The sequence below is a fragment of the Saccopteryx bilineata genome, chromosome 1 (assembly GCF_036850765.1).
Source record: "Saccopteryx bilineata isolate mSacBil1 chromosome 1, mSacBil1_pri_phased_curated, whole genome shotgun sequence".
Lineage (NCBI taxonomy): Eukaryota > Metazoa > Chordata > Mammalia > Chiroptera > Emballonuridae > Saccopteryx > Saccopteryx bilineata.
This window is the reverse complement of record NC_089490.1, coordinates 145,807,761-145,821,992: the sequence shown is the minus strand read 5'-3', so window position 1 is coordinate 145,821,992 and position 14,232 is coordinate 145,807,761. Positions and strand designations below refer to the sequence as shown.

The following is a 14,232-nucleotide window of genomic DNA, read 5'->3' as shown; positions in this document are numbered from 1 at the left end:
CAGGCCATGGGGAGGGGACAAGAGGGAAAAGCAAGAAAACAGCAGGATTCCTTACTCACCTGCACACACGTGGACAGCGCACTGGGGGCCACAGCTTCCTCCCCTACGCTCTCCTGCAGCCACATGGCGTCCTGAGCAGGCAGAGCTAGAGAAGAGGACAGCCATGAGACCCAGGAAGCACACTCACAGGACCAAAGGCTGCCCACCCTCACTGTGAGCGACCACATGTGTACACACACATATGTACACACTCACAGGGATACACATGGTGCCCCACTCCCAGCCTCCTTCTCAGTCTCTTGTAGAAGCCCCTCTTCCATCTCACCCCTGGTAACATTGCCATGTCAGACCTTCCTCTTCTCAGCTCCCTCAATACTCTCTGCCCCAGCTGGCAACCTGGCCCTCTGGGCATCAAATTCAACTCTACTTGACAAAGCCCAAGTCCCCAGGCCGACTCACATCTAAACTTCAGACCCAGACATCCAACCATCGGCTCCCATCTCTCCACTCACCTATCTGGGGAACAAGAACAGAATATCCCGAGTGAGCTAGAGGGACAGGCTGTCACCTCGGTAGGTAGACAACAGAGCCTCAAGCACACAGGACTACCATCAGGCATAGATCTCACCCTGCTTGGTTTTGAACTTGCTGGGGACCCATGACCACTTTCTTCTCTCCCATTAGGAGGGGATAGAACTGCAAGGCTTCCTGCCCTTGGCCTATCCCACCACTGTATTTTGGAAGCAGAGCTCTCCTTTTCTGGTTTCACAGGTTCCCAGATGGAGAGAAAATTTGCCCCCAGGTGGGCCACAGCCTGAATCTCACCCATACCTGGCTTGGATGATCTACATCAGTGGTAGTCAACCTGGTCCCTACCGCCCACTAGTGGGTGTTCCAGCTTTCAAGGTGGGTGGTAGCGGAGCAACCAAAGTATAAATAAAAAGATAGATTTAACTATAGTAAGTTGTTTTATAAAGATTTATTCTGCCAAACTTAGCGAAAATCTGACATAAAGTACTTGGTAAGTAATTATTATTATTATATGCTTTAACTTGCTGTAACTCTGCTTTATAAATTTTATAAAGTAAAGTTACTTCCCTACTTTATAAATCACCATTACTGTGGAACTGGTGGGCAGTTAGAAAATTTTACTACTAACAGAGATACAAAAGTGGGCGGTAGGTATAAAAAGGTTGACTACCCCTGATCTACATGATGAAATTTGGGACTTTTTCAGTTGAGATTTAGATGAAATTTAAACTTAGAGCTGATGCTGAAATGGGTAAAAATTTTGGGAATGTTGGGATCAAGTGAATGAATTTTGCATGTAGGGAGGACATAAATTTGCGGGGCCCAGAAGGCAGACTGTTATGGGTTGGAGTGTGTTACCCAATAAAAGAGGAAGTTCTAACTCCTGGCATCTCAAAATGTGACTTTGTTTGAAAACAGGGTTTTACAGATACAATTAGTTAAGATGAAGTTACAGTGGAGTAGAGTGGGCCTTTATCCAATAACTGGTATCCTTGTAGGAGCAAAGAGACACAGAAACAGGGACACATAAGGGGAGAAGACCTTGTGACAAAGCAGGCAGAGACTGGACTGGTATATCTCCAAACCAAGGAACACCAAGGATGCCACCAACCACCAAGAGCCAAGCTGGAGGCCAGGTAGAATCCTCCCCTCCAGATTTCACAGGACTTGTGACCCTGCTGACACCTGATTCCAGACTCCTGTGCCCTTAAAATGATGAGATACACGTATCTATTGTTTCATTGCCCCCCGCACACACCCAAAAAACATGCGCTCCCCACCTTCTTCTCAAAGCCTGTTCTTCTCTCAGTGTTCCTAATCTGAGTGACACCCAGCAAGTGACACCCCTGAGGGATGAGAAATTTCACCCCTTCTGATACTCTACAGACCCCAGCAATGAATCCCCAAAACAAAATAAATCAGGAGTGACATCTCTACATAAAGCACCCACCTCTCCCCAACCCCACCCACCCCCTTTCCTTTCCTCCTAACTCTGTCCTGACCATGGCTAATGCTACATCACACCTTCCCCCCCCCACCCAGATCTACTTAAATGTCACTCCCTCATGACCTAGGTGTCAGAACTCTGTTCCCTGCACTGTGCTTGGCACGTAATTGCTCTGGATCATCTGGTAAATGCACGTACACATGACTCACCAACTGTCTCAACTTCACCTTCTACATTTCTTTTTTTTGTTTGGGTTTGTTTTTTGGTTTTTTGGGGTTTTTTAGATTTTATTTATTCATTTTTATTAGAGAAAGAGGAGAGAGAGAGAAAGAGGGAGAGATAGAGAACAGGGGGAGGAGCAGGAAGCATCAACTCCCATATGTGCCTTGACCAGGCAAGCCCAGGTGTTTGAACCGGCGACCTCAGCATTCCAGGTCGACGCTTTATCCACTGCGTCACCACAGGTCAGGCATCTTCTACATTTCTTAGAAGGAATGTGTCGTGCTTATGCACCATGCAGATAAGAGTTAACACAGCAGGCTTGACTGAGCTCCTTAGCAAGGCCTGATGACAAGGCTGGACCTTGGCTGGGGTCTGGAAACTTGGATTTTGAGAGGGTCCTCACCACCCAAACTGATAAGAGGAACTCAGTCTGCTTAAACTGTGCAGTGTGGTTTGTGCTTCTCTTCTAGGAGTCTGGAATGTAGGTATGTTCTGGAAAGAGGGTGCCTACATGCCCAGCCCCGGGTGAAAACCATGGATGTGAAGTCCCTAATGAGCCACCCACGCAGACAACACTTCCCACATGTTGCACCAGCTGGTTGAGAATTAATGCATCTCGTGTGATTCTGTTGGGAGAGGAGTCTGGAAGGTCGTTCGTTCCCTCTGAACTTCATCTCATGTGCCTTTTCCCTGCCTGATTTTGCTTTGTACCCTTTCCCCGTAATAAACCCTAGCCCCACGCGTGTCTGTATGCTGCACCCTATGAGGTCTCCTAGCAAGTCACCAAACCCATGCATGGCCTTAGGGACCCCACCATACTGACTCCACACCTTCCCCAAGTCTAGGCCACCACAATTCCATTCCTAACTGTCTTCCTCCATCACTCACATCCTCCCTGAAGCCACCATCCATCCAGGTGCTGAAGGGTTCTGTTAGAACCACAGGTACATGGTACCACACACCTATAAATGTGCCCCTCATCCTCATAACCTAGGACACAAGCCAGGGTTCTTTCCCCACACTTCTAGGCCCTGGAGGATCTGAAGCCACTCACTCTCCAGGCAGCTCACACTACTCTACCCACCTTCCTCTGCCCCCTTCCCACAGCCTTCCACGGGACCCTGGGCAAACCAGGCTCTCTCTCTCCCCACGGGCTTTAAAGAAGCTGTTCCTAGGCCTAACCTCCTCTCTCCAAACCTTCTCCAAAATGCACATCTGACCAAGCTAACTGATACAATAATTATGATCTAATCTAATGCTTGTAATTAAAGTTAAGATGTTATTTGTCCTCCAGAGTTTTTTCTCCTACTTCTAAGTAAATGTACCTTTTAGCTCCATTTCTTAAAAGTTCAGTTAAAACATATGCCATGTATAGTAAATTCAATTGTAATCTTCAGCATCCTCATAATTGTGGGGTGAAGAATTTATTCTCTCCCAAAGAGAGGTCTGGCCTTTTGCCACAGTTGAGTGGAGCCAGCTTTTTTTTAACAGAATGATCTGAAACCAAAAAAAAATAAAGGAATCTGAGGATTGTGAAAGTGCCTTTGCCCTTGAACACACAAATGACAGAGGCCTTTATGTAGCCTCTCCTGGTGGCGTGGGGCAAGCCTGTGGTCAGAGGAAATGAAGGCTGGAGATGCAAGTCCCCACAGAACAGCCAGGCCTTCCAACCATGATTCCACCCAGTACTCACTCACCAGAAACCCTGGCCACCCAGGGGTCAGGGATGTCCACTGCAGCCTCCAGTGTGGCGACCCTCTGAATCCGCACAGCCGCCTTCAGCCCCTGGACAGCGTGACAGAAACAGATTAGAGTCACAGGTTGGTTGATGGGATCTGCTCACACCTGCTCAGTCTGACTGAATTTGCATGACTGGTCCTAATTTGGGGCATACACTGATAAAAGGAAATGCCTGGATTACCTGCACAGATTCACCCAATTCTTCAAGACAAGGCTAATCACTGATAGAACTACACCTCCAAGAACAGAGAGCAGGGGCCCAGTGGGGGAGGCCACCCCCAGCAGTCTCCAGCCATGGAGGAAACACCAGATCAAAGTGGGCAGCAGGTGCCAGCAGGTGGAGGGGGAGAGGGAGGGGGCGGAGGTGGGCCAGTGCAAATGAGGGGAGTAAGGAAGCTCTTTCCAGAAGGAAGCCTGCTGTGGGAGAAAACATCTAAATGTGCCTTTACTAACAGCTGCCCCTTTGGGAGTCCATCTGACCTGACCTGCACTTCTAAAGGGTGCCTCTGGCCTCCATGTCCAGTAGAAGCAGAAGCCTGTTAGGAGCAGTTCCGGAGGGGTTCAGAACCAACGGTGGTGATTCTGAGCAGGATGGTGGCAGTGGGAACAAGAGGAGCAGTCCGAGGTAGGTTACAATTTGGCAGAAAAGCTCATAGGACTTGGTGAATGGGAAGTAAATGCAACAGGACCCTCAGGGCAGGCGATGGGCAGGGGCAGGTAGGAGGCTGCTTCTCCTTGGGCGAGGCACACCTTTAAGTGTCCCTCTCTGACTCAGAAACATGGACAAGAGTATGGTGGTTACCGGGGGGTGGGGGGGAGAGTGAGGAAAGGGAGGGGTGGGGGGAGGGGAGGGGCACAAAGAAAACCAGATAGAAGGTGACAGAAGACAATTTGACTTTGGGTGATGGGTATTTTGACATATGTCAAAATAACTTGGAGATGTTTTCTCTGAACATATGTACCCTGATTTATCAATGTCACCCCATTAAAATTTATACATATATATATTTTTTTTAAGTGTCCCTCTCTGATACACTCAGGTTCAGTCAGCAGCCTAGACACTCCTTGCCCAGCCCTCAGATCCTACAGGACCTACTCATTCCTACAGGTTTCCTGGCCAACGATGGCATGGAGTGTGAGTAGAAAGACTGGAGGAAGAAAGGCTGAACCAAGAGAGGCAGGGCCCGGGCGCTAGCCCCTGACACCTTCAAGGATTGCCTTCCATGCAGAAATGCTAGGACCTGTTCAGTTCTTTTCAGGAGGTAAGCCTGAGCTGCCAGCACGTTCCCTGTTCCCAACGATGAGCCCTAGATGCCTCCCTCCCCTCCAGTCTCCTCGCTGACAGAAATCCTGACCCTAGGCCTTACTGGCTGAGGCTCCCACAGCAAACACCTCCCAAGCTTACTGTGTATCCAGAAGGCCAAGGCGACTCCCCGAGAACTGGGTGGTCATCTGAAGTTGAAAGTGTCCCCCTTTCTCCCATCATGGGGTGGATCTGCATCCTCTGATACAGCCCCAGTCCCTAAAAAAAGGCATGGAAAATGCTGAGCAGGACAGAGGAACCACTGAAGTTGTTCTTGGCCTCAGAGACCCTCAGTTTAGGAGTAGTAAAGTCAGAAGTTGGAGCACATGAGTCTGGCAGCTTCAGACCTGGTGACTCTTTCACTCCACTGAGGGTGCCAGCCACCACCGAGGGTCTCTAAGAGCAAATTACAACAGACCTGGCCTCTTTCTGGTTCTGGGATCCCTGGATGGAGGTTAGGCCATGAGCCTTCACAGGCACTACAAGATGTCTGACCACAGAAAGGCTGGAAGCCCTCTGTGTTTTCTTAGATTCTGTATGTATTTATCTATTTGGCATCCATCAATCACAGGCCCAAACCTGTGTAAACCAGTTGTTTACATTGCCCTGCTACCCTGCCCCTCCTTACCAACCTCACACACAAGCCAAACCTCCCCCATCCTAAATCACCCAGGCCAGGGGCCAGACGACTAGGGATAGTCCCTGTGCCCAGGGTCCCCCAGAATTATTCAAACTCACCAATCCTGCTTATCCTGCCCTGTGAAACCCCAATAAAGACTCTGACCTAACTCTTCCCTCATGACTGTCTGCCTCCTGACGACCCCTGACGCTGTCCCTGTGTGACCACATGTGGCATGGCAAGCCCACTCCTCTAACAAAATGCAAGTCAGAAAAAAATCAGTGGCCTTGGCCTCTCCGTGTCATCTCTCAGTCACCATGGGCATATTTTGAGACAAATATTTTCACTGATTTAATTTTGGCACAGATCGCTCTTCTTGAAAAAAGGTTTTTAGGAGTTTAAGCCTATTCGTTCAGCACACACCGACTGAGCACTGCTAGTGCAGACAGCGTGGATGCAGCAGCGCGAGGGGCCCCCTCCAGGAGCTGAGCCAGCAGAGCGGAGCGGCAGGGCAGGAAGGCTGAGCCTGGAGGCGGCCCTGGCTCCGTGTTCTGCACTGCTCTTCAGGAGCACTCCCCAGTCCCTCTGCCTGCCCCTCCACTGCCCTTGTTGGCCGTGAGGGGGTGGCTACAGGGTCTTTGTCAGTCCTTGGCCACCAGCACCTACTCCCACATGACAGGGAGGCCTCAGAACTGCCATAAGGGCCTCAGTGATTGACACAAGGCTCTGTGACCCAGGAATGGCCTGGAAGGTCTAGCTGAAGAGTGGCGGGTTGTGTGACCACAGGCAGTATATCCTGGTGGCTAAGATGGTGGTCTCAGGAGTTAGGCCTGGATTCAACTCCCAGCTCCAAATCCAGCTTGACCAGTTATGGGCTATGTGCCTGCAGGAATGAACTGCACAATTTCTCTGCACACATGTCTGGAAGTGGGTCTCCTCTGCCCACAAAGAACAATTCTGTGGCTGCCTGTTTCCTGGGGGCTCAGATGCAGCAGGAGAGGCCCCTCCTCTCCCACACTCGGTGCTCACTCCTGAGCCGAATGTAGGTCTGTGGAAGGTGCTGGAGCCCCATGCTGAGAGAAAAGAGCCTCAGAAACCTAAGAGGACCTGTTCATCATGGCATCCTCCTGCCCTCCTTCCCTCCCTCTCTCCCACGGTCCATCTGCTGATTAAGACATGGGGCCTATGGGGGCCTGGGGATGCCTTCAGCAGCCCCCGTCTGTTCATTCCTTCATTCAACAAATATCAGTTGAGGACTCTGTGACACAGAGAATGCTCTGCAATGGGTGACTGCACCAGCCTGTCAGATGACGCCCCTGTGACCCAGCAGCTCCAACACATGAGATCTCAAGTTCTCAAAAACCACACATCCTTTCCCCAGCAGCAAGTGGAAGACATCCTCTACCTGAACAAGAGTGTAAGCCAAGGATGATACGAACCTAGGTGGGAGGAGGGGTCCCAGCTGCTCTGGGGTTGGCTGCAGGTTGTGCGGGTCGAGGGTTTTGGCCACCCTGTGGCTCATACCAGGCTGTGTGGGGTGAGGCTCCCCATGCTCAAGGCAAAGGAATAGGACAGAGGTTTCTACAATCTGTGCCATGCCACACCATCCACTGGGCCAGTACCTATTATGCCCAGAGGCCAACAGCATCCATAACAGAGGGAAAGGCGTATGGCTTGAGGGAACCCAGAGACCTCATTGGCTCTGGGACAAGCAGGCCTAGTTCAGGGATGAAGCTGGGCTCTATGTGTCCCTCTACCCAAACCCTAACCCTCAAAATTCCCAAGAAACGGCCCTGGCCAGTTGGCTCAGTGGTAGAGCGTCGGCCTGGCGTGTAGAAGTCCCGGGTTCGATTCCCGGCCAGGGCACACAGGAGAAGCGCCCATCTGCTTTTCCACCCGTCCCCCTCTCCTTCCTCTCTCTCTCTTCCCCTCCCGCAGCTGAGGCTCCATTGGAGCAAAAGATGGCCCGGCCGCTGGGGATGGCTCCTTGGCCTCTGCCCCAGGCGACAGAGCGACGCCCCAGATGGGCAGAGCATCGCCCCCTGGTGGGCATGCCGGGTGGATCCCAGTCGGGCGCATGCGGGAGTCTGTCTGACTGCCTCCCTGTTTCCAGCTTCAGAAAAATACAAAAAAAAAAAAAAATCCCAAGAAAGGGAACCGAAACTTTGGATGCTCCTGCAGTTTGGGGGGAACTCAAAGCCAAAGTGGGGATGGAGGGCTCTGTGGGTATCTTCTCATGCACTGTGACAGATAAGCGGGTTCTGAAGGTTCTTTCCCACTTCGAAAAGGCTTCTGGGACCTCAGCTTGTCTCCTAAGCAGGGAGAGATCCTTGACACCTTTCCCACATCCTTCAGAAACAGTGTGGCCCTCTCTCCTTTGGGTTCTCTTGTTCACATCCAGGTACGGTTCCTCCAGAAGCCTTTCCTGTCACAGTTAAGTCATCGGATGACTTCTCTCAGGCAGAATTTGTACCTGACAAGGAGTGGAAGGTGAGGGAACCCGCTGGCATCTGTGCCATGCCCGGGGTGCTGCCATCAGAGGCACGCTTCAGCATTTTAAGAAGTGTGCCTCATTTACACAGGTCGAGATCTCTGAGGAGATTGTGGGCTCCACCACCAGGCTTTCTCACATTCCTAACTTTCCAGGGCCTTCCCTAACAGACAGCAGGTTTCTCATGATTGTTGTAGATTAAATCACAGTTCACACAATCAATGTCTGACTCGCGCTGATGAACATGTTTACTTGGGGGAACCATCTAGGAAGAAAACCTCTTGAGCGACAGGTGGACTTTAACCAAATTCATGAGCCATAGACTATGTGAACAGCCATATTCACAGTGACAACCACAGTGTCCCCTGCTCCAGAGGAAGTGCCCTGTCTCCATGCCTCCCTGTTCCTGGAGTGCATTTCCAACTCACATATTCCTCAACTTCTCCCATGAGAGGGAATAAGGGATCAGCCGCACCCCCATCTGACCATGAATCTTACCATTTGCAAATCAAAGGATGAATTTTCCCCCAAAATATCCTTCATAGTAGACTCTTTGGGTACAGGTTGAGCTTCCCAATCTGAAATAAATTGGAACCCCCCAAAAAAGAAACATTTTTCAGAAATAAATAGTGGTATAAAATTGACACAGAAAAAAATAGGTTTTTAAAAAAATTGACCCTGAACTTGAGGAAGTTCTGCAAGGGAAGAAGGCATTAGTGAGCAAAGCGAGTAGAGCTGTGTATGGAATGTGGAAGTGACAAGAACGAGGGGGAAATTAGAGGCTATTTTTCCAAGCAAAAGATTCCATGGGAAGTGAGACTGTTGTTGCCAGAAAGTGTTATCACAGAAACTAGTAAGAAGCAATTAGACAAAGAACACAGATGAAAAGGTTGGACTTAAAGAGGAACTGGATACTCTGTGTGGGTAAAGATAGAGAGAAATCAGAACTCCCATTCACAGCTGGTGGGAACATAAAGTGGTGTGCTTGATTTTAACAGAAAGCAGTTTGGCAGTTCCTCAAAAAGTTAAACATAGGGGCCCTGGCCGGTTGGCTCAGCGGTAGAGCGTCGGCCTGGCGTGCGGGGGACCCGGGTTTGATTCCCGGCCAGGGCACATAGGAGAAGCGCCCATTTGCTTCTCCACCCCCCCCCCTCCTTCCTCTCTGTCTCTCTCTTCCCCTCCCGCAGCCGAGGCTCCATTGGAGCAAGGATGGCCCGGGCACTGGGGATGGCTCCTTGGCCTCTGCCCCAGGCGCTAGAGTGGCTCTGGTCACGGCAGAGCGATGCCCCGGAGGGGCAGAGCATCGCCCCCTGGTGGGCAGAGCGTCACCCCTGGTGGGCGTGCCAGGTGGATCCCGGTCGGGCGCATGCGGGAGTCTGTCTGACTGTCTCTCCCCTTTTCCAGCTTCAGAAAAATACAAAAAAAAAAAAAAAAAAAAAAGTTAAACATAGGGATACTATGTGACCCACCAGCTCACTCCTAAGTATATACTCAAGAGAACTGAAGACGTGTCCATATAAAATCTTGTACATGAATGTTCACAACAGCACTAGTCACATTGCCAAAAAGCAGAAACAACACAAATGTCCATCAACAGATAAATGGGTAAACAAAATGTGGTCCATCCATACAATGGAAAATTACTCAGCCTTTAAAAAGAATGAAACACTAACAGTAACACATGCTACAACATGGATCAATCTCAAAAATATCATGCTAATGAAAGATGTCAGATACCAAAGGTCATATGTTGCATGATTCATTTATAAGAAACGTCCAGACAGGTAAACCCACAGAGACAGAAAGCAGATCAGTTGTTGCCAGGGGATGAGAGCAGGGGCATAGGGTTTCACTTTGAGGTGATGGAAATGTTCTGGAGTTAGGTAGGGGTGATGGTTGCACAATTTTGTAAATATCCTAAAAGCCACTGAATTTCATAGTTTAAAAGGTTGAATTTTATAGTTTGTGAATATCTTAATTTTTTTCAAAAAAGAGAATTGGGAACATACCTTTTTCTGAGACCAAAGAGGTAAAATGTAAAAACAGCAGAAAAGCTCAAGCAACACACTTGAGAAACCTCACACCAAATAGCTTTATTTCTCCTCAATATAGAGGGCCTTTAAAAAGCGCTAAGACTGATACTTTCCAGCACACCACCGCCATAATGCGGTGAGTCACAAGATCCCTCGGCCCATGGTACTCACCCACACCCATGGCACGGGGAATGCTGCGTTCTGCTGCCCTCAGCTCTTCTCCTGGCCCCACCTGGGAGGCAAGCCTGGGTTTGCATGGTGCTGTCCCTGCTCATGGAGAAAGACACACATGCTGAGGGAGAGAGGGCGGGCTTGTGAAGAAAAACAAACACTTCCCCATTAGCGACCCAGCTTCCATGTAGACTTCAGCTCGAGACCCTGAACGAGTACACTGGTAGCAAAGTGATTACTCCCAATTTCTAATGAACTCAGTGAAGATCTTTCACAAGGGCCCAAACCACAAACATCCTCCTCTCTGTCCCATGGGGCTAACATTCTGTAACTCTAATGCCTGAGGCCAAGGTCAAGGTCAAGGTCAATGAGATCCATGCAGGTCCTGACTATGGAAAGAACTGAGTCAATGCAACAGACAGCTCTGTTATCCTGTGGAAACAAGGGAATGGTAAACACCACAAAGCCCACACCACATCTTTGTGGTCACGAGGCAGGCACTTAATCATTTGGCACCTGCCTACAGGATATAAGAATTTGGTGTCAGCCTTACCCCTAAAAGTCAGGGTCCTACAGTTGTCCAGTATTCCATATCTGCACAGGTTCCTCCATGCACCACCCAGCAACACCCACTCCTGGATGAGCCCCACCACGAGGTCCTCAAAGGCCACTGATTCCTGAGACAATACACATACTCTGGCTCAGCAAGAACCACCCCCACCATTCTGCAGGCCAACTGGTTATCAATGGGGAAGGGAAAATCAGCACAAGAACATCCAGACAGGGAGTCTCTCCATTCCAGGGCTCAGCAAAGTCCACCTGTCACTTGTTTTTGTAAGTAAAGTTTTATTGGCACAAGTCATGCCCTATTTCCATGGCTGTTTGGGGGTTACAAAGGCAGAATTGAGCAATCGCTGCAACAGAGATCACATGGCCCATCAAGTCAAAAATATTTCCTTTCTTTTAATAGTTGGAAAATGCCAAAAGGATAAGTTTTGGCTCTCATTTCCCTGAGCAGTGATGCAAGAGCCTCTACTTCTGAGCTTAGAGAAGTTTGGGTTTAATCGCTTCATGTCTGTGCCACCTGTAGGCCCTTCCCCAAGACCGATACAGGCATTTAGGAATCTTTCGGGCCTGTTAAAGTAGGACTTCCATTGCCACTGAGAAACGTTCTGGCCTTGGAATTTCGGAATTCCCAGAGCGGCACTGTGCAGTGGAGCTCTCTGGGATAACGGGGATGTTCTGCGTCTGCACTGGCCCAAAAGACAGCCACCAGCACATGTGCCCACTGAGCACTCGAGAAATGTGGCTCTGGCAACTGAGAAACTGAATTTTTTAATTTTACTGAATTCTAATTCATTTAAATTTAAATTTCTACAGCCATGTGTTCACAGTAGGCCTCACAAAAGAGAGCAAGGATGGCCAGAGGAGCTCTGCAGCCAGCTCTCAGTGAGTCCTGCTTTGCAGTCAGACTCAGGACTCAGGCACAGAGCCCCTGCTCCAAAGCCAGTTCCCTCTAAAGGTCACACACTGAAATAGGTTGCCAGGGTCCCTGGCGCAGGGCAGGAGACACTCCACACTTCCCCTCTCCGCTCCACACTTTCCCTCTCTGTCCTTCCTCAGCTGATGGCGAGGAGACAGGGGACAGAGCTCAGAGTACATAACTATCCACCCTACCATCCCAACTCCCAACACCTCACCATGACACCAGGGCCAGGATTTAAGGTCTCCGTAGGCATCCTCCCTGCAAAAAAAGAGAGAACGAGTATAAGAAGGGATGAGGGTGGAAGCAGAGCACCAAACAGAAGTCTGATTCAGGTAATTCCATTTTTGTGGGTCACCATCAGAGTGACCAATCAAAAAACTCAAGAAGCAACATATTGGGCCCACACCACCTCTCAGACCATGGCACCTGCCCATTTCTACTACTGCCTCTTACCTAACAAAAGGATCATTTCTCCTCTTACATTCCCTCAAAAAACCTCTAACAAGCTCTACTTTTCCTTCACTGTCCTTATCCAGTTGTGATTTTTATATTTATTTGTTTAGGTGACTGTGCCTTTCTCTCCCCAACCATAAATAAACTAAGTATAAGCCTGTGTCCACTTTTTTCAGCACCCCAAATCCCATCAGCAGCACAGTACTTGGTGCATACTAAATACTTAATATAGTAGGGGGTGGCAAACTTTTTCTGTAAAAAGCCAGACAGTAAGTATCTTAGGAATCATGGGCCATATGGGCTATGGAGATAGCAACTACTTAACTGTGGTTGTAGCATAAAAACAGCCAGAAAGGACACTTTTTTTATATATAGAAACCAACATTGGATCAGGTCTGGCCCACAGGCCACAGTTTGCCAACACCTGCTTATAGCATGTGATAGAATAAATCAATCACCAAATGATTCCACCTGCCATACATCTCAAACATTGCATCTTTTCCTATTCCACAAGCATCATCAAGTTCCTATCCCAACTACCATCATACAAGTCCTAAACTTATCCAAGTGCCTCTATATAGACTCTACCCATCCCAAACTCCATGCTCAATCCAGCAGCTGACATTTTGTCTAAATCACAAATACCATCATGTCACTCCCCTACTTAAAACTCTGATTCAGTGGCTTCCCAATGGCCTTAGCACAAGGTCCAAAATTTACAATGATGTTCAGGGCCACGCCTTCCTCTCCTACCTGGTTCATCCATTCTACCCTTTGTTTTCTCTACTTTGGCTTTCCTATTCCTTTCTAGGTCCCTGGAACCCACTAGGCTTTACACTGCCTGAGGGACAGTGCAGCTGGAGATATCCTCTCAAATCTTCTCCCCATTCCTACTCCACAGCCTGATTGATCCCTTGCCTAGCTACATAAAACCCATCTTTTAGGTTCAAACATTTGTCCCTTTTAAGATGTTTTAACTGACCACATCCCCAAATTCTCCTGTTCCATATTTCCATATCACTCTTGTCATGATTAATTTAAACTCTGTCTTCCCAGCTAGAATAAAACCTCTGCCAAGACACACACTGTATCTGTTTTGGTGGTGTTGCTTCCCCCTGTTTAGGGCCCAGTCCATCCAGGGCACTCCCAATGAAATGTGGCAAACTATCAACACTCCCCAAGCATCATCCAGTGTAACTAGCCTAAGAAGGCACATGCCAGCAATGCACAGGCACATGACACAATATAACACCACAAAACAATATAAAAATGATTTTAAATGCCAGTTCATATAACACAATCCACAAAAGCGGATTACAGGTATCTTTAAGGAATGTTAATTCTTTCTAAAAAGGCAAGGTGAGACAAATATTCTTTTTTAAAAATTTTTTTTAGATTTCATTTATTCATTTCTAGAGAGAGAGGAAAGAGAGAGAGAGAGAGAGAGAGAAGGAGGGGAGGAGCAGGAAGCATCAATTCCCATATGTGCCTTGACCAGGCAAGCCCAGGGTTTCAAACAGGCAACCTCAGAATTCTAGGTCAATGCTTTATCCACTGCGCCACCACAGATCAGGTGAGATACGTATTGTTTTTGAAAACAAACATCTCGCTCATAAAATTGAAATCTGATGTTTAATTTTCCTCCAGAATTCATTTTTTTCTCATTTCTCAATAGAGTGAGCTTTAACCCTATTATTGAAAAATAAAAAAGATATCCCATTTATGACCAACTCAAT

The 14,232-nt window shown here is 48.6% G+C and overlaps 1 protein-coding gene across 2 annotated transcripts in view; it reads right to left on the bottom strand.

The window, feature by feature from the left end:
• Positions 1–14,232, bottom strand: part of ZNF333 (zinc finger protein 333) — a 30,664-nt gene that overhangs the window by 15,464 nt on the left and 968 nt on the right. The window contains exons 2-8 of one of the 2 annotated variants that reach the window (XM_066272307.1): positions 12,258–12,301; positions 11,111–11,234; positions 10,558–10,653; positions 8,852–8,931; positions 5,346–5,462; positions 3,898–3,985; positions 60–145 (exon numbers count right to left, since the gene is read on the bottom strand). In XM_066272307.1, the coding sequence (XP_066128404.1) occupies positions 60–145; positions 3,898–3,985; positions 5,346–5,462; positions 8,852–8,931; positions 10,558–10,653; positions 11,111–11,234; positions 12,258–12,296 (630 nt within the window). In that variant the 5' untranslated portion in view covers positions 12,297–12,301. The remainder of the gene's footprint in view (positions 1–59; positions 146–3,897; positions 3,986–5,345; positions 5,463–8,851; positions 8,932–10,557; positions 10,654–11,110; positions 11,235–12,257; positions 12,302–14,232) is intronic. The other variant, XM_066272297.1, reaches the window with a different exon arrangement.